Consider the following 22,262-nt stretch of genomic DNA (forward strand, 5'->3'; position numbering starts at 1 on the left):
GGAGGCGGGTGCTCGGCGGGGTCCCGGTGCTGCCTCTCAGCAGCCCCCTCGTCCCACTCCCCCCTCCTCCCAGGGCAGAGAGAGCAGGACTGGGGGTGACAGGAGGGAGCTTCCCCACTGAGGCATCAAACCCAGGCACAGACGGGGCGGCAGAGAGCCCCGGGCCTGAGGCGGGAAGGGGGCAGCTCGCACCAATGCACGTCTTCTGGTCCTCGCCCAGCTCGTAACCATGGGGGCAGGTGCAGATGGGCCCCTCGCTGCTGTGGCTGCAGCCGTGGGAGCAGCCGCCGTTGGCCGCCTCACAGCTGTTCACTATCTCCATCTCGATCCCTGCACAAGACCCGCCACCGGGGGCAGGGGACAGGGGTTGGGGTGACACCTCCACCCGGCGTGGTCCTCCCGACCCCAGCCACTGCTGCTCTGCCGGCAGACAGGCAGCACAGAGCCCCCGGGCCAGGTGGGCTCTGGGGCCCCCCGCCCTCCTGGAGCCCACGCGCAGCCCCCATGCCTGGCGCCGCCCTCTGCCAAAGCCAGCTGGTGGCCGCTGGGGGACTGGGACCAGGGAGCCGTGCTGCCCCCCAGACACCTCCACCCCGAGGTGACATTGGCCCACGTCTACTCACGGTAGCACTGCCGGCCATCAGCGCCCAGCTCGTAGCCCGCGTTGCACACACACTTAAAGGAGCCCTGGGTGTTGAGGCAGCTGTGGGCACACTGGGCCAGGCCCGTGGCGCATTCATCCACATCTAAATGGGAGAGGGTCAAGGCTGGGGGGCTGGTGCTTTAGTGAGGAGGGGTCAGGGGTCAGGTCCCCAGTGCCAGGAGGGAGGCCCCAGTGCCCTCTCCGGCCTTCCCTCTGGGCATCTGTGGTTTCATCAACTCACTCCAGCCACAGAGCAGTGCCCTCTCCCAGCGCGAGGAGGGCACAGTTCAAAGTCTGGGCTCCAGAGTTCCCTGGTAGCCTAGGGGTTAAAGATTTGGCGTTGTCACTGCTGTGTCTTGGGTTCAATCCCAGGCCCTCACACAATGGGTGTGGCCAAAAACAAGCCTCCCAAACCCCCTGCAATTCAGAAAGTCATGAGGTAACGTTGGGGTGAAGAAATGTTGGCTACAACTAACAGCCTCCTAAAGTGCAAAAAAAAAAAAAAAATTATTTTTAAAGTCTGGGCTCAGGCCCCACCAGCAGCAGCAGCAGGCAAGGGGCTCCGTCTCTGAGCTGTGCTATCCCCCTCTCGCCAAGCCTCCTGCCATCCAGGGCCCAGCACAGGACAGGACATTTCCCCCACCCCGCCACCTCTGGGGGGCCCGCAGGAGAAAGCACGCACTGACACCCAGGTGAGGTGCCCAGCCTCTCCCGCGGCCCCATGGCACCCAAACCCCAGTGTCCGCGCCGTCCGCTTTGGCCTCGCCCCTGAGTCCTTGGTTGAAGCGGACCCTCAGCCCCGTCTCCCGCTGGACCCTCCGAAGCCACCTGCCTCCAGAACGCAGGAGGTGCCCTTCACATGCACAGCAATGCCTAACACGCTTTCCTGCTGGTGACATGGGACCATGAGCTTCCACACCTGCAGGCTGGTCTGACGGCCACCTGGCAGGCGCTCGGAAAAGGACCACAGCTGCCCTGGACCCATCACACCACTCCGGGCTCACCCTGAGAGTTATGGGGACACGCACAGACCCCTCCCCAAGGATGGCCGTCCAGAGCCGTGTGTAGCAGGGAGTGGGGACACCGAGTCCCGCGACGGGGTAACTGACAACACTGCACAGTGGATGCCCGCAGCCGGCAGGCCATAGCACATTCTAGAAAGCTGCGCCCTACAGGGCTCTGGGGTGATGCAAATGCGCCGGTTAATAGCAAGGCAAAGAGAACCCCAGGAGCCAACACCGGGATGTCACCTGGGTCACGGTGACACTCCCTCCTCTCTCCTCCCTCTCACCCCCTTCCCCTAATGAGCAGGTACCACTGAGATAATGTGAGGGATGTTTAAAAAGAACCCGGAAACCCGAGATCTGCCACTCCTGGTGACATGAGACTCACTGAAAGCAGCTCCCCCCAGTCCCTGCCCCTCCTCCCATCCCAGTCCCCAACACTGCTCCGGACCCCTGGCCCCCAGCCCCGGAGACCAGCCTGCGTCAGCCCAGGCTGAAGACACGGGCCAGCCCTGCTCACAGGATGCGGGGAGGCGACCCCTGCACAGCTGACCCGCAGGGCCCAAGCGCAGGAAGGGCATCTTACCTTCGCAGGCCTTGTGGTCCGCCGCCAGCCGGTAGCCCGCGTGGCACTCGCAGTGGGCACGGCCCCGGAGCAGCCGGCACGTGTGCATGCACCCAGCATTCCTGTCGGTGCACGGGTTTCTCCCTGCGGTCACGGCCGGGAGCAGGGGAGGCAGAGGGAAGAGGTGGGGGGCTCTGGCAGGCCTGGGGTACCCAACCCCAGGATCTCCCATGAGGCCCCCACCTGAGCTCTCCCCCCTCCTGTTCTGGCTGACCGGCTGGGCAGCGGATCGGGGTTAAGTTTAGTCCCTGGACCTCCCCAAGGAGACTCCAGAGAAGCCAGCCGGGCACCGGCCAGGCCAGCCCTGGGCAGGCAGCGGGCACACGGCTGGCCCCTTCTTGTCTCCCCCTTCATCCCATGAGCCCATCCATCGCTGGCTTCAGCCACTCAGGCCCACACTCACTCCTGACCCCGGACCTAAGAACCCAGGGTGGGGGCACCTCTCAGCACCTGCCCTGCCCAGCCTCCCAGCCCCATTTCTCGGGGGCCTTCTGGGCCTGCCCCACCTTCTCCGTGAGTACAGCCCCTCCTTCCGTGACAGGCAGCCCTGAGAGCGCAGGGCCAGGTGCCAGGTGGGGCCTGGCCAGCCTCCTCCACCAAAGCCCAGGGTCCCACGTGCCCACGCCAAGCCCAGGGCAGGCTTTAGAACGGAGGACCACGCAGGAGGCCCTTCCTCTTCCTCCCCATCCCCCCACCAAGCTTCCTGTGTGCTGCAGAGCTTCCCATAGCACTGCCCGCTGGGGCTGGACGATGCCCCACAGCTCCCCCACCACCTGAGTGCCCCCAGCCAGCCTCAACAGCAAGCAGAGAGGGATGTTCTGCACCTGCCGTGAACCTGTGCCCTGGGCTCACGTTGCGGGGTCCCTGGGTAGGCCTGTGCATGTGTCGACAACGGGGGCCTCTTGGTGGTCCCTGCCCAGCCCTCCCCCCCCCGCCCAAGGGCTGTGACACTCACGGACACAGCGCTTGCCGTCCTCCTGGAGCTGGAACTCAGGCCGGCACTGGCAGCGGTGCTGGCTCACGGTGAGTTGAATGCAGTGGTGCTGGCAGCCGCCGTTGCCCACCGTGCAGGAGTGGATGGCTGGTGACCCGAGAGGAGCTGGGTCAGCCGGGGAGGACGGGCCCCCAGGCAGGCGCTCAGCCACCTCCTCCAGGACCCTCCAGGACCCACAGGGCCCCTCCAAGCCCCTACTCCTCCCTGTCCCCCCACCCCCCCGCCCCCAGGAGCAGTGGCTTTGAGAGGGCGACACTGTTCCCGTCCAGTTCACAGGCCTGGCTTTGCTTCTCAGCCCACCCGCAGGATACACAGTTCTGTGGTCATTCTCTCCGGATCCTCTCGCCCAGCCTGCCCCACCTTGATGGAAGCCCAGCACCACTCAGCACAGAATGCAAAACACCAGGGCCCCCTGGAGCCAAGGCATCCAGGGCTCAGAGTCCGAGCAGGCTGGGGGGCTCCCTGGAGGAGGAGGCAGGCCAGCAGGGGATGGTGGAGACCCAGACCTTCCACTCTCTGGGTGTCAGGCCAGGGCAGGTGGGCCTTCGTGGACTTGACCGCAGCTCCTGACAGACCAGGACAGCTCCTGCCCACCCCCACCTGACCTCAAACAGTGCCCACTCCTCCCAGCAGCTGTGGGGACAGCATTGGGTGAGGCCGCAGAGCCAGGGACCCGCGTCCCAGTCCCGGGATGCCAGGGGTCCGGGGTGCACACTCAGGCCCACAGGGCGAGGCTCTTGGGCATTAAGCTGGCAGAATAGGTACCCACATACAGGGTGGGGGCCCAGGGAGGGGGCGCTGGGTGAGGCCGGGCATGGTCCCCAGTCTCTGTTGGCTCTTTCATGTCATTGGCAGGGGCCTGGTGGTAGGGAGGGCTCAGCCCCAGGCTCTGGAGTAATACTTCGAGGACGTGCTGCTGTCTGTGCCCAGGGAGGCCTGGCCAGCCACCCAGTGGACCTGGGCCAGAGCAGACCCGGTCCCGGTACTAAAACCGCTGCTGCCCGCTGGGGGTAGGGCTCCCCCCCCCGCCAATGCCACCTGTGCCGTCATCACAGACGGAGGCCACTGGCCTCAGGGCCTGAGTTTGCGGAGTTCTTTATTGTCACTGGGTCTGGGCACCAGGGACAGCACGCACATACCCTGGAGGCCTGCGGACTCTGCATCTGCACACAGAGCATCTCAGGAGGCCAGGGCCACACTGTCTGCCAAAGGCAGAGCTTCCCTCTGAGCAAACGTGTCCCAGAAAAGCCAAAACACAGCACTCGTATCCTGCCAGCTCCCCACATGGGTGAGGCACCCATGCCCAGGGTCCCTCCAGGGACAAAGCCAGCCCTGCTGGGGCGGAGAGGACGCTGGGGTGGCCGTGATGGCTCTGTCTCCCCGCTGTGCCTGGCCCTGCCACGTGTGGGGGAGGGGCAGCAGAGACACAGTCCCGGTAGAAAAAGGAGGAGCAGGGCGCCCAGCCTCTCACTTCAGGCCGCTCTCCAGCCACCCACCCCCGATCTGCACTGACCCCCAAGGCCCCACCTGCCTCTCCCGAGACAGCTCCGCCTCAGCTATACGGCCATCACTCCAGGGGCTTCCAAGTGTGGCCTGAACTGGCCACGCCTGGGGCCCCGGGTTCCCAGCACCAACCGCTCAGAGCTCATAACAGGAGCCAGCAGCCCTTCCTGGCAGCGCCAGGCAGGCACTTGGAGCCCAGGGCAGACCCCACGGCTGCAAGGACGACCCACAGAGCTGTGGCAGGGCTGAAGGAGCCCCTCCAGATGGCAGAACACCCAGCACCAGGCCACAGGGGCCCCCAGGAGACATCTCAGGCAGGTGGGGGCTGCGGAGGGGTCCAGCCCCCTGCAGCCTCGTGCCCTCCCAAGCCTGTCTCTCACCGCTCTGCTGCACAAGTTCTAATGCCTCAGATGCTCCCAGACTGTGTACACAAGGGAGCCAAGCCCCGTGTCCTGAACTTGCACCACAGATTCCGGGAAAGCTGAACAAGGCAGTTTTTCTCAGGCGCTGGACTGTGCAGCTCAGGGGAGGGCCAGGCTCTGCACGCCTGTGCCCAGAGCCGGGGTGAGGTGTCCAGGCCCCTGGGTCACTGTGAGACCTGGCCATGGTATCCACGTGCCGCTGACCCATGCCTGGGGCGCCCGCGAATCAGGACCCGGCTCAGACCTGCAGCAAAGCTGAGGGTCCACCAGAAAACGGGAGACCAGGGGGTTCCCCACCCCCTAACAGGATTAATGTTTGTGTCCCCCTAAAACTCACGTGTGTACACACCTAAATCCAACCACCGAGGTGGTTGTATTTGGAAGGAAGGAAATTCAGGCTAAATGAGGCTGTGAGGTGGGGCCCTGATCCAACAGGATTTGCGTCCTTATAAGAAGGGACGTAGAACTCTCTCTGTCCCTGTCTCTGCCTCCGTCAAATGAGGAGAGAGCAGGAAGGGCAGCCAGGAAGAGCGCTCTCACCTGGAACAGAACTGGCTGCCACCATGACCTGGAACTGCCAGCCCCAGAGCCAGGAGAAAATGAACTGCCCTCTAAGCCACCTGGTCTGTGGTGCGTGTTCCACGGCCTGAGCTTCCCACCCGGTCTGCAAAGCCCAGGGCCAGGGGACCAGTGGTTCTCAAAGCTGGGACCACTCCACCTTCAGCCAGGAGGCGCCCCAGCCTGGAGCCTCCGAAGGGCCCGGGCCTTGGAGTTCCCATCGTGGCACAGTGGAAACGAATCCGACCAGGAACCATGAGGTTGCAGGTTTGATCCCTGTCCCTGCTCAGTGGGTTAAGGATCCGGCATTGCCGTGAGCTGTGGAGTAGGTTTCAGATGCAGTTCAGATCCAGCGTTGCTGTGGCTGTGGTGTAGGCCGGCAGCTGTAGCTCCGATCCGATCCCTAGCCTGGGAATTTCCATGTGCTGTGGGTGCAGCCCTAAAAAGAAAAAAAAAAAAAAAAAAAACCGGCATGGGGCTTGAGCAGGAGCCTGGACTTCCCAGACACGGAGGCCTGCTTGTCCACACCAGCGTGTCTCCACTCCTGGAGGCATCGGGCATGTCTGAGAGCCGTGGAGGAAGCGGCACCAGGGGCTCTGGACGGCTAACCTCCAAGGGGCTCTGCTGGCAGGCCCCTGGCTTCGGAGCGAGCTGGTCAGCCAAGGGGCTGCGCCTGGCAGGCCGGCAGGTGAGGACAAGTGTCAGCAGCGTGCTGAGGCCACCAGCCCGGTCTGCTCCAGCTTCTAAGCCCAGCGGGCGGTTTGGGAGCCAGGTCCAGGGTGGCTTCGTGGTTTGTAGTCACTGCCCTCAGGCTGGCTCCGTTTCTAGGTCCCTGGAGCCTCACTCCACGTGGGGTCAGCAGCTACCCACAGCTCCTCCCTCTTCTGCTGGGGACAGGGCCAGGATGGCAGGACTAGAAGGGAAACTCACCCGGGCCCTGCCCAGCCTGGGCCCCTCGGCAGCTCACTGCTCACCTGCCACGCTGCCCTGGGCCCCTACCCTGGACCCCTCCCTTGGGATGGGGCCTCCACGCTGCTCGGGGCACTGTTCACTGCAGCATGTATGCGGCCACCCCTGCCCACGGACCAGGGTCTGGCACCCAACCCCACATCACAGGCTGTGTCCCACCAGCCACAGAGGCGCTTCTGGGAAAGCTCTCCGGGCCCCCTCGGACCCCAGACGGGCTGCACCTTCAACAAGGCGTGTGCCTTCCAGGCCCAGGGGCTGCTGGGTCCAAGCGGAGGCGGGAAGGGCAGTCTGCCCAAGACCTTCTTGGAGGTCACGGCTGTACCCAAGGCCAGGCCCCCAGGAGGGCAGGCCGCCAGCAGCCGGGGTGGTGGGAGGTCACACCCCAACCTGGGGAAGCCCGGGCAGCGGCCACAGACACCCCCCACCCAATGCAGAAACCCAGAGGGAAAGAAAGGGCTAACGGGGCCATGGCGGACCAAGGGGCCCATAGTCAGTGAGCTTAACGGATGAGGAGGGAAGGTGCCAGGGACTGGCAGGGGTGGGGTGGGGGGCAGTCCCCGCAGAGCCTGGCTTCTCTTCAGCAAGTGCTTCACCCAAGGTGGGTGGTAGTGGGCAGGGCAGCCGCAGGCCTGATTCTGGCTTTGGTGCTTTTTTCTGGCTGAGAAGGGGTGCAAGACTACGCATTTCCTGTCCTCTCCCTGCCTGAGAGGCAACTTCAAAGACAGTTTCAAGGCTCCCCTTGTCTGTTTCAAAGCCCCCTTAAGCACCATCACTTTTGAAGACCTCCCAGATTCCTGCGGCCCCACGATGTGGTGCCTCTCTGAGAGCTCAGAGGACCTTCCCTCTCTGTACCGAGGAAGGACTGTCCCCTCCCTGCGGGAACCCTCTCTGCCCCCAGCCTCCAGCAGCTCCATAATCCTCACCCCAAGCTGCTGAAGGGAGAGGTGCCAGGGCCTGCTCCTTGCCTGCCTGCAGTCCCAGGAGAGCTCACAGCTCCCCTCCCCAACCAGAGGATCCCAGGAGGCCCTGGGGGGAGGGGGGCAGAGCAGCTGTGCTGCAGCTGTGCAGCCTGCCTCGCAGCTGGCCTGCGTGCTTCGGGGGAGGGTTGGGGAGGGCTACAGCTCCTACACTCATCTTCCCGTAAAAATCCACGGAGACCTGAGCGTGGCGTGGGTTCAGAGGATGCCACGTGAACCTTAGACAGGCCAGCGGCTCCCCCATGCCCCACACCCTGGGGGTCCACACCTCCCAATGGCAGGAAGCCCAGCCACAGGTAAGAGGTGCCCCCACCTGGAGTCCCACCTGGAGCCCCTATCTGAGATCTAAGGTGCTCGGCCACCCTCCCCACCCCAGGCCAGTAGGTCAGATGCACTGCAGCCAGGCTAGGTTCCCCTAACCCGAGTGACACACGCATGAGGACAGCAAGGTGCCCCTAGAGCAAAGGAAGAAGCCCCCAGGAGACCCCTATCCAGCCTGGAAGCTTTTCAGCAAAGCCCAGGCCCCCACAGGGAAGGCAGCCCCCAGCAGGCCTGTGCAGACAAACCCACACCATGCCCAGGAGACCTGGGGACCAGCCTGCACCCTGGCGGGTGTTGGCTCCCAGGAATTCCAGATACAACAGCCAGGTATGTGTGGGGGTGTGGGGGGGGTGTGGGGGTGCGCGTGTGGTTGGGGGAGTGCAGTGTACATATCCCCCTGAGAGCTGCAGTCAAGAGAAAGAGAAAGTGATGGGACTTGAGACAAACGCTGCATTGAGGGAAGAAAGCGAGTCCAGCCACAGGACCCAGGGGAGAGGCTGGTGCGCAGGCGTCTCACCTGCGCCCTCTGTGGGCGAGGCCAGGAGGTGGGCACCTGCACCCAGGCAGCAGACCTCCTGCCACCACTCCCCGCCCCCCACCCAGGGGCACGCCGTGCAGTCTGGCTGTGCAAAATAGGGGTGGCAGGCAGAGGGGGTGGCGAGGTCCCAGCCGCCTCTCGCCAGGCTGTGCAGACCACACTGGGGCCCTGGCATCCGACCCCAAAAAGAACCCTGAAAATAAGCAAGGGCCACAAATCAAGATTTCTGGGGCCCCAGCAAGGCACCCCCAGGAAAGGCTCCACCGTAGCGATGAGGTGGGTCAGGCTGAGAGTCAGGGGCAAGGCTGAGGCATGTGCCCCACCGGGTTTCCCATGGCCACTCTTAGAAGCCACGAGGGTCCCTCCAAAAGCCCTCAGGGCACCCTCCCTTTGCGGGTGTTCCCCGTTCCCTGTTCGGCAGCACAGGGAAGGCCACCATCAGCCGGGACCTGAGTGGGGGGGCTCTTGGGAGACCCAGGAGGATGTCCAGCCCAGGCCCCTCACAGGGCCCAGCAGCAGCAGCACCACAAGCCCCGCCCACCCTGGACCAGCCCTGAGCTGTCCTTCTCCAAGGAGAGCCTGCCCCAGGGGAAGGGAGACGGGAAGACACGGGGGGTCAGGGCCCAGCGCCTGGGGGCTGCCCGCCCTGTACGGTCCTGGAGCACAGATCACATTCCGGCATCTGTTTCCACTTCCCAACCCAGAGACACTTTACAGGGCTCCGCTCGCTCTTGAGCGGCGGCCGGGACATGTGAGAGCGTCTGTGCCGGGGAGGGCCCCCCAGGGCTGGCCGGCCGCCCTGCCACATAGCAGCCAGGCACGCAGCGGGGAGGCTGCTCAGAGCCCGCCCGGGCCGGCCACTCCGGGTCTGCAGGATGGAAAGAAGGGGCGTTGCCCCCACAGCCGCAGAGAGAGCGCTGCCCCAGCGGCTGCTGGCCAGAGGGGGACCACCGGCCCAGGCCCCAGGGAATGACCCCCAGGCAGCCTCCCAGACAGGGTGGCCAGCAAGGAGGGGCTGGCCCCATGGCCGTGGCACCTGTGTCCAGAGCAGGCAGGAGGGGGGCGGGGGGGTGGATGCCAAGCATCAAAACCGCACTCCCAGCCCCCACCCTCCACTCCGTGGGCTCCCGCTGCCCCCCTTCTCTCCCTGTGGCCTCCCGCACTGGCGGGGGCAGCTGGCTGTGGCCCGAGCACCCCCAACAAGCCCATCCCCCATGGCAAAAAGACCCCACAGTGGAACTGAGGGCCAAGGTCTCCCTTCCGGGTTACCCCTTCCCCGCCGGCTGCAGCCGTACCCCCAGGCTCCCCAAAACTGGGGTGGGGGACCTGGGCCCAGAAAGCCCAGCTCCGCAGGCCAAGAGTGGCCTTGGGCTGCTCCCCACCCAGCAAACAGCGAGCTTCCCCCTATTTGGGGCAGCATGGCCGGATCCATGTCCCTGCTGATGGCCAACCAGGGCTTCTGCTGCAGAGGGCCTTGGACGACGGCAGCCCAGGGGCATCTCCCCGTCACCAGAGTCTCTCAGGGTGGGGACCCGGGACACTCTCTCACCCCATGAACCTCAGCTCCCCTCTGAGGGGTGCTGGCAAGGGTCCCGCGGCCTCCCCACTAACGGCAGCCACACCGAGCAGCCAGGCTCCAAAGGGGCTGCATCAGGCCCCGCAGCCCAGAAGTACAAGGACCCCGGCCCCCTCCCAGACCTGGGCACACCAGGACAGGGGACGGCTGAGGCCCGGAGCCTGGCAGGGAGGTGGCACCTGGCCCGGGAGGCTGCAGGGGTGCTTACCCAGGCAGGTCCTGCCATCGGCATGGAGTCGGAAGCCGGGTTTGCACTCGCAGAGGTAGGAGCCTGGGGTGTTCACACACCTGTGCTGGCAGCCGCCGTTGTGCACCTGGCACTCATCCACATCTGCACGGGGACATGGGCCCGGGGTTAACAGCCAGTGCCCACCCAGGCTGCCCCACCTCCGTGCTAGCTCCTCTCTCCGAGGTCACCGTCCTCGCCCAGGTAGGAAGCCCAGACCCGAGCCCCTCCTTCTCAGGCCACGCTGCCCACCGCAGCCCCGAGCGCCGGGACCGTGCCTGGCGGGGGAAGGCAGGCTGGCCTCCAGCACCTGCCGGCCCACCTGGAGCCCCTCCAGGGCGGCTGGAGCACGGGCGCACCCAGAGTCAGCCAGAGCGTGGGCGGCAGAGCTCTGGCCAATGCGGAGGTGAAGGAGGAGCAGGCTCAGGTGGGGGGGCCGTTCCTAACGCTTTTTATGAGCCCAGAGCACACGCTCTTTTCTGGCGTCCGAATCCAGAAATGCTCCCAGGGCAGGGCCAGCGGCTCCTCCGGGGCCCACAAGCCCAGAAGGAGAAATGGAAACCGGGAGATGCCCCTGCCCAGCCTCAGGGAGCCCAAGCGGGGGCAGGAGAGGGATGCTCGGTGTTGAACCATGACCCCCAAATCCACGTCCACCCAGAGCCTCGGGATGTGACCTCATCTGGGAACAGAGTGTCCAAGACACAGTAAGTAAAGGACGGGGAGGAGAAGGTCCTGGCGGGAGGTGACCTTGTCCAGGGGCGGGTCCTGGGGACACAGGGAGGCAGACAGGGGTGAGGTGGCCACAGCCCAGGAAACCAGGGGCTGGGAGGGGCAGGAGGGACCCTCCCCCAGGTTTCAGAGGGGGCGGGGCCAGGCCCACCCCTTGATCTCCGACTTGCAGCCTCCACAACCAAAGCCGGCACTCTGCCCCAGGGCACAGGAGAGCTGACCAGAAGCCGCGGGGGCAGCCCAAAGGCCCAGGGCCACCCCAGCAGCTGAGATGGGAGCTCAGGGGTGAGAAAGACCCTCCCCAGGAGCAGAGGCCCAGGGATCTGCACCCCAGAGCACCACACTTGTGGCTGGCCGGGGCCCCTCCATGGCTCTGCAGAGATACAGCGATGGTTCAGGCTGCCCTGCCCTCTCTTCCCTCCCTCCAGGCCAGCGTCCACCAGCCGAGGCCTCCAGAGAGGCCAGGCAGGAAGGCAGGAGGCAACAGGCTGCCTGGGACACCTGGGTGCCAGGCGACACACTAGGAGGGACCCGACTGCCTAGACAAATGGAAAGACAGAGCAAAGATGCCACTGCTTGGGCCGCACAGAACCCAGCCACCCTGGAGTGCTGAGCGCGGGGACAGAGCCCACGCCTGGTCTTCAGGCCAGGCCACACTTTTCAGATGCCAGACTCACCAACCGGGCCGCCAGCTTCCCAGACCTGGAAAGTGAGGAGACGGACACACAGACACACCTCACTCTCAAGCATCTAAGAGCCAAGCGTCTGGGGCCCCTCGCCTGGACAGTAGAGGCCCTGACCTGACCAAGGCCGGCAGGGGAGGTCGTGGCCAGCTCCGGGGCTGTGGAGATCCACTCTGCTCAGCTCCACGGGGAGAAAAGGTGGTGATTTCCAGGGTAAGGCCGCGGCTGGGCAGAAAGCTGGCTCGCTCCCAGGGCTGCGCGAAGCTGAGGTTCCTCTAATTCCACTTAGTAAACCCGAAGGTCCGCCCTCGAGCTCTCACCCACTGCCCCCGTGAGAGTGCCCACCTTTGAGGCTCCCATCCTAAAGCCCCAGCACACTTCCGAAGGGCTCCGAAGGTGGCACGGGGCGGGGCTTCTCCTGGAGGGTCCCCAGAACCTGCCCACCAGGCCATGCTCCCCAGGTATGGAAACCCTGCCTATAGTCGGCGCTCCCAGCACAAGCCTGGCCCTTCAGGAAGGACCCAGGACCAACCCAGGAGGCCAGGGCCTCCGCTCCAGGTACAAGCCACACCCCCCTGGAGACCCACAGGGCCCCGTCCCAGCCCTGAGGCCACCTCAAAGAGGCAATGACACCAAGAGAACCTGTCCTGAGCACGGGGTGACCCATGGGCAGAATGATGCCAGGACGATTGGTGGGAGACTGAGGACAAAGGGTTAAAGGCCCTCAACAGCGCCCCAAAGAGTCTTGGGGGACAGAGGGACCTGGGGCAGGGTGGGAGGTCTCAGGGCTCAAGGCCCTCATGTGGGAGAGTCACCGGGTGGTAGGGGGGGCAGCACCCCCCTGACGGGGCTCAGAAAGGAGCCCTGTCCCCTCTGGGTTCAGATCCCTCTCTGTGAGACCCCTCCGAGCATGGACCGCACAGAGCATGGCGCTGGGCATACGGTAGGGCTCAGGGAGGCCTGGGTGGCTGCCCAGGGGTGGGTGGGGGCTGGGCTCAGGGTGCGTACAGGGCAGGCAGGTAAAGCCGGGGAGGAGGACAGAGACGTGGCCCTGGAGATGGGGAGTCGGAGGGGCTGGCTCTGACAACTGGGGCTCCCCCCCATACACACACCCCGCTTCCCATGTGACTGCTGACGGCCCTCCTGCCATGCGAACAGGACCCTTTAGACCCAAGAGGTGTTCCAGGCTCCTGCCTGAATTCTAATCACCCAGGCCCATCTGTCAGGCTGTGCCCCCGCGCCCGGGAGCCATCCCCCTCCCCAAAGCCACAGGGTCCGTGAGCAGCCGCACAGGCAGGGGACCAGGAGGCCCAGCCACGGCCCCCACCGCCGTCTGTGCTGTGGGCCTGTCTGGACACAGCGGGGCAGCTCAAGGAGCTGCGGAAGGATCTGGGCCCCCACCCCCTCTCTGCTGTGGCAGGCGGGACGCTGGGCAGACGACCTCCTGCGGGGTCCCCGCCAGCTCTGAGAGCTAAGCCCCTTTGCAGAAATGACAAACACTCAGAAAGCAGGGCAGGGCCCTGTTACCTAAGCCCTGCCGGCCCCACTCCCACCGTGGGCCACGTGGTGGCAGGACCGAGCTGTTCTCAGCCACCTCCAAGGACCCAGAGCTGCTAACCCTTGACCGTGACTGTGGCCATGATGTTACCTGAGAAGCCACAGGCTCAGTTCTTCAAAGTGCAGCCAGCTGAATGATGGCCCCTCAAAGAGGTCCAAACCCTAACCCTAACCCCTGGAACCTCCAAAGGTTCATTTTGCAGGTGACACAAGAGGTATTCCTGGAGTGTCCACGTATGTCCACGGTCATCACCAGGCCTCATAAATAAGAGCGAGGAAGGAGGGGGTGCCCTCGTGGCCCAGGGAGTTAAGGACCCGGCATTGTCATTGCTGCAGCTCCGGTCACTGTTGTGGCGCAGGTTCGAGCCCCAGCCCGGAACTTCCATATGCCACAGGAGCAGCGAGAGAGAGAGAGAGAGAGAGAGAGAGAGAGGAAAATCAGAGTTAAAGAGTCCAGGAGATGCTGCGCTGCTGAAGATGGAAGAGGGTGCCACGGCCAAGGAATGCTGGTGCCTCTCAAAACTGGAAGAGGCAAGAAAACAGATACCCCCCCCCAAGCCCCAAGCAGGGACCAGCCCTGCCAGCACCTTCCTTTTCAGACTTCTGACCTCCAGGCCTGTGTGGGTTTAAGACACTAGGCTGGGATGACATGTCCCAGCAGCCAGAGGAATCAGAGTGAACCATGACCTCAGCAGTCCCTTCCAGAGTCATGAGTCACAGAGGCTCAGACCCAAACAGGAATCAGGTTCCCAAAAGTCCGCTCTGGCCAGCCAGCCTCCTGACACCCACTGTGAGGGCCGCCGTGCTCTCTGGGGGCTGCAGCACACCCCTGGGTGCCGGGCCGCGGGCCCGCCCTAACTGCCGTGCCCTGCAGCCTCTCCTCGGTGAGCGCAGCAGTGGGACTAGCGCCAGGAGGGCCTGATCGAGCACTGGCCCCTTAGACTCTGAAACCACAGCAGAAAGAATAAGGTCACCTGGTTTCCTTGGCAACATCGGCCCCCACCCACACCTGTCCTCTGGGCCCATCCACACCGCTTTCCTTCCAGAGGGCAGATGATGGGACTCCTGGACAGCACAGCAGGGGCTGGGCCCCAGGGCCCTGTGGTCACCCCCAGCTGAAAGGGAGCTTGGAGGCCACCTCCTCTGCCATGCGTCCCCCAGAGTCAGGGGACGACACCTGTTCCTTCCAGGGGACACCCAGCCTGAGGAAAAGCCACCCTGCCCCATGTAGCTCCCACCTGTTAGAAACTCCAGGGCTCGGAGGCCACAGGACCGGCCCTGGGCTGCAGCCGTCAGGCGGCAGGAGCAGGCAGGTTGGGAGAGGGGCTGTTTTAAGGAACCGCCAGGCCAGGGCTCAGCAGCCCAGCCCCTTCCTGCTGCCTTCAGCTGACATGTGTGACTGGGGATTTGGCAGCTGGTGATGGGGACTGTACCCCACCCTGGCCCGTGGGAACACAGCACTGAGTGGACATGGCTCCCTCGGAAGCCCGCCAGACATGGAGTGTCTGCTGAGCTGAGCGATGGCACTGTCTCAGGGGCCACCCGACGCCGTTGGGAACCAAGAACATGCAGCCCGCAGTGAACTGGCTGCCCCTGCAGAGACCACCCCCAAATAAGCCCCTTCTGAAGTCACCTGCGCCCACAGGAAAATCTGAGCCCCAGGATCCAGAAAGCGCCAGTCTGTGGTCACCAAGTTGAGAGTCCTGCCTCCCCCCGGACATGCCCCAGGGTCCTCACCCACGAGAAGGCACCCATCACCCACAGGCCCTTCCCAGCTTCCCCCAGGGAGACCAGCCCAGTGTGGGTACCAGATCTGCAGGGAGAGGCAGGAAGGACCAAGGACAGGGGAGCAGCCGCTTCCATGGTCCTCCCAGCTGACCCTGAAGCCCCCTGGGCTGGCCAGGTTCCCGAGCCATAGTGATGGACGGCAGCTGCCCAGAGCCCAGCCCCACAGTTCCAGGCCTTCAGATGCTACAGTCTCTCAGCATTTAGTGCCACCAGTGGTGGAGTGACAGCGCCAGCCTTGGCCAAGCCACTGTGTGGGAAAGTTGCTTACCCTGTGGGGACAGGGACAGGGCCCCAGCTGGCCAAGTGACAAAGCCAATGGAGGCAGGGGTCTCTGCCATAGTAAGCCCAACGATGGGTGCCCTGTGGCAAGGAGAGCATCATAGACCGGCCCAGAGGACAGCCAAGCAGCAGACCAGATGCCCTTATTTAGAGCCACTCTCCGGAGTCTGGGAAGGCGAGGAGGGGAGCCAAACTCTGGACCTGCTTTCCTTGAAAACAGCCCCCCTCCAAGCCTGTCTGCTCCTGTGGGCCAGCGGGCTGCAGCCCAGGTACAGTCTGGAGGCTTCAGAGCCCGGGCGCAGGTGGCGCTGTGGTCCCTGGGCCTCAGGCTGCACCGGGAGACGCAGCTTCATCCCAAGCTGGGTCCCAAGTGATGACTCACGGCACGCCACACCCCACCTCGCATTCCTGTGGTTGCCAGACTCCAAACTCCATGGAGCCCCCTGGACGCTCTAAGGAACTTCCCCCAGGGAGACCAGCCCAGTGTGGGTACCAGATCTGCAGGGAGAGGCAGGAAAGACCAAGGACAGGGGAGCAGCCGCTTCCATGATCCTCCCAGCTGACCCTGCAGCCCCCTGGGCTGGCCAGGCTCCCAAGCCATAGTGACGGAGGGCAGCTGCCACATCCACACACACCCCCCAGGGGCCCAGGCTCTGCAGAGCCTGTAAGGGGAGAGCCTGCCCCAGGGCCCCGGGGGGCCTCCCTCGAGCCCCAGAGCTGCCAGTGCCATGGGGCTGTGCAGGCCCTGTGCCCACCGGCAAAGGCAGGGGGATGTTTCTCCTCCGTCTGGTCAAAACAGGCTCTGCTGTCAGCAGCCCCTGCAGCCAGGCTAGCGAGGAATGGGAAGGTCCGACGACTCGGCACGCGGGGCCGTGTCCCAGCGGCAGGGGCTGCCTCCCTGCCTGTCCCAGCCCCGCTCCCTCCAGCCGCACTGGCAGCCGCCCCGGGGCGCAAACTTAAAAGGAGGAAACAAAGCGCACGCGGAGCTGGGCCCGTCTCGCCGTCCCGCCGTCCCGCGTCAAGCCCGCCGCGCCCACCTGGCCTCTGGCTGCCGTCGCCAGTGCCCACGGGGTAGCCGGCCTGGCCCAGGTAGCACGGGTAGCAGCTCCTCCACAGGTAGCGGTAGTGCGTGCCCGCGACTCGCGCCAGGCCCCCCAGCAGCCCAAGGCACCAGAGCGCCGCCAGCCCGCCGCGGCCCCGGGACGCCTCCATGGCCCGGCGGCTGCGCTCCCGGTTCCGCTCGGCTCCGCTCAACCCCGCGGCGCCGCGGGAGCCGCCCCAGCCCGCGAGCGCCCCGCCCCTCGCCGTGCCGTCCTCGGCTTTCGCTCCGCCCCCCGCAGGTAAAGGCCGAATCCCCGCCCCCGAGGGGCGGCCCCGCCCCGCCCCGCCCCCACGGGCCGCGCGGGTTCCCCCGTCCGCGCCGCCCACCCACCCTGCGCATTCCATTCCCGTGCCCGCGCTCAGGCACCCGGACGCACTCCCCGACCCACCTACAAGCACAGGCCCCGGCCACGCAGACACGCGCCCAAGCAGACCCGCGTGTGCAATTTGCACACAGAGCCCGTGTGGCATACACACAGGCGCGGGCGCTGACGGGTGCCCAAAGCGGGGACCACTTTAGCGAGGGTGGGGAACGGAGGCACGCTGAGGCCACACCGAGGCGTCGGAAATCCTGGGGGTGAAGACTCCAGCAGCCCCAAGCCCTTGGCGGCCCCCCGCTCTACCGCGGACCAGGGCCAGCACCCGAGGGGGTCTGGGCAGGGGGACCCTGCACCCTGCCGCAGGCAGGAGAGAGCCCGAGCCCGCAGCCCCAGCGAGCCTCTGTCGGGCTGCAGACGCCCTGGACCCCATTCTGCTCAGAGGCACGGTCTGAGGTTCCAGAGTTGTCTAAAGCAGCCCTGCCACCCAGGGCTGGTGGGGTTACAGTGCCATGCGTCCCAGGGACATTTGCATGCAGGCCTGACGAGCGCTTGGCCGCCAGCTCAGGTCATGCAGCCTGTGCTGACCCTGGAAGTCTCACCCCTGGCACCCCACCCCACCTCGCCTGGCCCGGCCCTCCACCTCCCCAGAAACTACTGTCACTCTGCCCAGCCCACCCATGGGCAGGGTCCAGGGCGGCAAGCTTGAGCTCGTGGGAGACAGGCATGCTGCACCTTACCCAGTCTTGCCTGCAGCTCATCCCACTGGCGCCCTGCCTGCCAGGTGCCTGGCAGTGCAGAAATAGGCCTGCCAGCCTCCTGGGTGAGCCTCTCTCCTGTGCCCCCTCTGGGCAGCACAGCAGCCCTAGTTCCCCAGGAAAAGCACAGGAGAGCTTCCTCCTTAATCAGTTTTATGTTGATGACATGTCGAAAGGACTACAACTGCATATATCTCATTAAATAAAATATAACATTATTAAAATTGATTTACTGATTTCTTTTTGCTTCTTTTCTTTTTTTTATAGCCACACCTATAGCATATGGAGGTTCCCAGGCTAGGGGTCAAATAGGAGCTGCCAGCCTACGCCACAGCCACAGCAGCGCTGGATCCGAGCTGCATCTGCAACCTACACCACAGCTTGCGGCAACACTGGATCCTCAACCCACTGAGTGAGGCTAGGGATCGAACCTGAATCTTCACTGAGCCAGTGTCAGGTCCTTAACCCACTGAGACAATGGGAACTCCTGCTGTTACTTTTTTAATGTAGATTTGAGAAACTCTGATTATGCGTGTTCTGCCTTGGAAGCCCGCAAGAATTTCCAGAGGCCTCGGCCGTGTCCCCCAACCGGCTCTCAGCATCCTTCACCACAGGACGGGCCAGCAGCAGGGGTGGGCACGGGGTGGGGGCGGCAGGCTGCCAGGCGGGGGCGGGGGGGGAACCTCCTTCCTTTATTCCTGCCTGGCACCGCCTCGACCACATCTCCTCTGCCCTTCCCTGACCCTCCTGTCATTAAACCCTCATTCTGCCAGCCGGGTGCCCACCTTGGCAGCCCTGGGCCCTGTCCTTGGCATGCAGCATCCTGGACATTCTTGGACAGTCCTTTTCCAGAGGAGAAATGACCTGCCCGAGGTGACACAGGACAGAGGGGGCTGCCGATGGGGTCAGGTCTGACTCTCCTGTCCACGCTGGGTGACCTCCAGGCTCCTCAAGACGGGGCCTCGTGGGTGCCCAGCAGCTCCCTGGGGGGAGTACTCAGTGGGTTCTGAGTGATGGGGGCAGGGGACCGACAGGAAGAGGTGTGCCCATGTCATCCGGCCATCAAGGAGTTTCTTCTGCCCTTCCACTGCCACTCGTCACAGGCATCCCGGATGGTTGGCCAGAACCCAGTGCTGGGTTTCTCCAGGCTGGGCCACCAAAGAGATGCTGGGCAGAGCACTTCTAGGAGGTGCTGGCTCCAAATCCTGGCCTTTCCATCCCTCTCTGGGTGGCCTGGCCCTCATGGGGCCCCAGCTTCCCCAACAGCTAAGATGCCCAGCCTTCTTCCCACTTACAAACAGTGAACTCCTATGCATTCCTCAAGTACCAGCTCGCCGTGCTCTTCTCTGCAAAGCCTCCCCAGTCGCCTCACTCCCAGAGGCAGCCGCTGCCGCCTCTGTGCTCCCCCTGTAGCTGGCCCATCCCCCTCCACGCTAAACCACTCACTCCTATATTCACCCCTATCACTCAGCTGTGACCTGTGTGTCACTCTGGGCAGGACATGGGCAGGGCTGCACTGACATCTTCCACACAGCTGACGGGCTCAGGTCCCTAGAGCCCAGGTAGCACCCCCTGAAGGACCAGGGGCCATACGGTAGCTCTGGGCCCCCATCCCCACTGGGCCGGGCATGGGGACTCTGGCACGACCACGAGAGGCAGCAGGCCGCCCAGCGCAGGAGCCACCAGCAGCTCACACAGAGCCCGCTGCCCTCCTCGGTGCCACCGAGCACATCCAGGCCCGCGGCTGTGGTCTGGAAGCTGTTTGGGAAATGCTTTCCCGATGCGGAACTGCGGGCTGGGAGTCTCTGCCTGGTGGAATGTCTGTGTGTCAGCAGAAGGCGCCTTCCCCCCACCCGCCGGGCCGGCTCCAGCTTTCCTCTCCAAGCGGGGCGGCCACCGCGCTCCTTTGCCAGGACCCAGGCTGGGGCGAGGGCCAGTGCTGCCCCCACATGCCACGGCTCCCCCGCAGGGCTGAGCCCTCCCGACACAGGCCCCCGATGCAGGGGGCTTTGCTGGGAAGACCTGCTGCGCTCCGGGGGCTGGCAGGAAGCAGAACGAGGCTGAGCTTCCTCCCCTACTGTGGGGCTCACAGACACCTCCTCCATGAAGCCCTCCATGAAGCCTCTCAGGCCCCACCTCACCCTGCCTCCCGCTTCAGGGAGCTGACCCCACGTGCCAACCCACTGAGAGGGAGGCGGTACCCATGGTGCAGACTGCCAGCCTCTGGATGCAGAGGGGTCGGGGGGGGGGAGCCCAGGAGCACGAGGTGCCTGCAGGTGTGGGACACTGCCCCACATCTCCCCGCAGGTTCCCGGGGTCCAGGCGTGGGATGAGGAGGCCCTCGGGCGGAACGAGAGGAGGCCGGGCCCAGGGGGTCCTGTCCTGCCCGAGGGGTACCCCTGGCTCTTCCTGTCAGCCTGGGGACCAGACACTCCTGGGTCCCAGCTTCTCAGGAGGAACTAAACCCTCTGGCAGCAGGTGGGGTTGACACTCAGAGAAGCTCCCAGAAGTCACAGCGTGACCCCAAGGCAGCCTGGTTTCCAGGGTGAAGGTCCATGGGCACAGCAGGTGTGGGTGGAGGAACAGTCGTGAACCTACAGACACCCCCGGGCCCTAGGCAGCGGGCACTTGGCAGGGTTGGGGCCAGGCCGTGGCCACTCACCGGTGGACAGGAGGATGTGGAATGAGGCCACACGAGCTGGCGGGGATCGGGGAGTGGGGTGCTCCAGGCCCAGGCTCTGCCGCCACCAGCACCTCCCAGTGAGGTCGAGCTGTCACGTGACCCGTTTGGGGGCTGGGAGGGCAGAGGGCAGGAGGACGCTGAGGACCAAGAAAGCCGTGTGGGAGCCCTCGGGGGCTGCAAGAGGACCCCCAGGGATGGGACGGCCCCCCCTCAGCCTCCTCTTCCATCTGCCTCCAGGGCTCAAGGCCTCAGCCCAAGAGCCCCCTGGCTGCCTCCTGGCCCCCAGGGGACAAACACCCTGCTTGGCTGCTTCCACCAGCCCAGACCAAGGGGTCCCTCCGCCCTGTCCCCACGCAGACCTGGCAGAAGTGCCCCCAGAATGTCCCTCCCACCACCCCTCTGAGGGCCACCACCGCGGCAGCAAAGTTTATTTCGGGGGCTGAGAGCCAGGCCTGGCCTCCAGAGTTGCCCCAGCATCAGCCTCATGGTGAAGCCACTAACCGTGTGGGCTCCTCACCCAAGGCAGAGGGAGAAAAATTAAAACCGTGGTTGTTTCCGAGAGTCCAGCTCCCACTGCTGCCGGCAGCTGCCCCGGGCTGGGCCAGCCTCTCCCCCGCCCCCCCAACACACACACCCAGGGAGAGCCGGGTGTGGAGTCCCTCTCCCGCCAGAGCCCCCAGGGGGAGCCAGGATGGACCCCCCACCCCATGGGTCCCCAGGGAGAGCCCAGGATGGAGCCCCCTCCTCACATACACCCTCCTCCAGAGACCGGACGGCTTGGGGGCATCCACACCCCAAACTTTGCCAGGGAGCCAAGGCCTGGGGTACCCCGGGTAGGGGGGGCACCCACTGTGGGCCAGACCCCAAGCCATGATGGAGGCCTCCTGCACCCATGTGCACACGTGTGTCCCCATGACGAGGCTGTCTCTGGGGCTTTCTGCTGCCTCCACTCACTCCCCTGTGGCTGTGTGAAGGCCAGGGCGAGACCGGGTCCAGTCCTGCGATGCTGACACAGCCCCGCCATGGACACAGCCCCCAAGGCCTGGCTCTTGCTGGGGACATCTGAGCTGCCCGGGAGCAGTGACCGCAGAAGGGGTGCTCACACAGCCCCAGGGCTCATGCACTCAGCGTGGCGGATGGTGACGGCAAAGGGACAGGGAGGCTTCCTGGAGGAGGCGGCCTGAACAGGCCCTCGGACAGGTGGGGGCGGGTGAAGATGGGCACGTTGGAGGGCTTTGGGGACAGGTGCAGGGTTGCCCATGCAGAGACAGGAGGGCTAAATGCCAGGCAGGGAGGTTGGCCAAAGCCGTGTGCCTGGGGCTGGCCTACAGCGGGCGCCTAGCTGGCCAGGACAAAATGGCAGATCGAAGGTTGGGGACATCGCCAGGCCCACTTCCAGCCACCCACACAGCCTGCTGGGCCCTCGGTCACTCCTGCCAAACCTGTTCACGGAACACGCGATGGCAGCCAGCACTCACGCTGCCTTGCGCCGTGCCCAAGCTGCAGCTGGCAGGCCTGCCAGGGCCTCTCCTGCCCCTGAGGCCCCAATGGCGCCCACAAGTCCTCAGGACCACCTGCCTCACGGACAGAGCTCCGAGGCCGCCGCCGTCCCCATTAAGTGCAGAGAGCAGTTTCTCACCCAGGCCTCCAGGCCCCGCTCCCAGCACCCACACCACCCCCCAGGCCTTTACACGGGAGACGCGCTCGCCCTGCGGGGCGCATCCCGACAGGGATCTTGTGGGGTCTGTTCACCCATTTCCTCACCAGGCAGGAGGAAAACCCCCCTCTGCATTCCGGCGCAGCTCCACCTCCCCCCAGAACTGCTCTGGCGGGACCCCAGCCGCCCAGTGGGATCCAGAGTGGTGATGGGGTGAAAGGATGGGGGGGGGTGGAGGCCCAGCCCAGAGCCACTTCTCAGGGGGCGGGGCCTGGAGAGGATACGGGGCGTGGCCGGGAAGGTGCAGCCAGCAGGACGCCTGGAACAGACAGAGGGGCAGCCGAGAGACGACCG

At 65.0% G+C, this 22,262-nt stretch overlaps 1 protein-coding gene across 32 annotated transcripts in view; it reads right to left on the reverse strand.

The window, feature by feature from the left end:
• Positions 1-22,262, reverse strand: part of MEGF6 (multiple EGF like domains 6) — an 86,380-nt gene that overhangs the window by 17,961 nt on the left and 46,157 nt on the right. For 16 of the 32 annotated variants that reach the window (XR_014805097.1, XM_021095213.2, XM_084958899.1 and 13 more), the window contains 5 exons: positions 10,339-10,461; positions 3,228-3,353; positions 2,234-2,356; positions 624-746; positions 193-330 (listed from right to left, as the gene is read on the reverse strand). Coding sequence is in view for 30 of the 32 variants with exons in the window: in XM_021095213.2 (XP_020950872.2) it covers positions 193-330; positions 624-746; positions 2,234-2,356; positions 3,228-3,353; positions 10,339-10,461 (633 nt within the window). In the remaining 2 variants the exon portion in view is untranslated. Of the gene's footprint in view, positions 1-192; positions 331-623; positions 747-2,233; positions 2,357-3,227; positions 3,354-10,338; positions 10,462-16,429; positions 16,649-22,262 lie in introns of those variants that run through there. The other 16 variants (XR_014805098.1, XM_084958921.1, XM_084958922.1 and 13 more) reach the window with 3 other exon arrangements.

The sequence above is a fragment of the Sus scrofa genome, chromosome 6 (genome assembly GCF_054392235.1).
Source record: "Sus scrofa isolate SSC_HxYL_T2T_F1_AM1 chromosome 6, Sscrofa_HxYL_maternal_Yorkshire_Landrace_v2.0, whole genome shotgun sequence".
NCBI lineage: Eukaryota > Metazoa > Chordata > Mammalia > Artiodactyla > Suidae > Sus > Sus scrofa.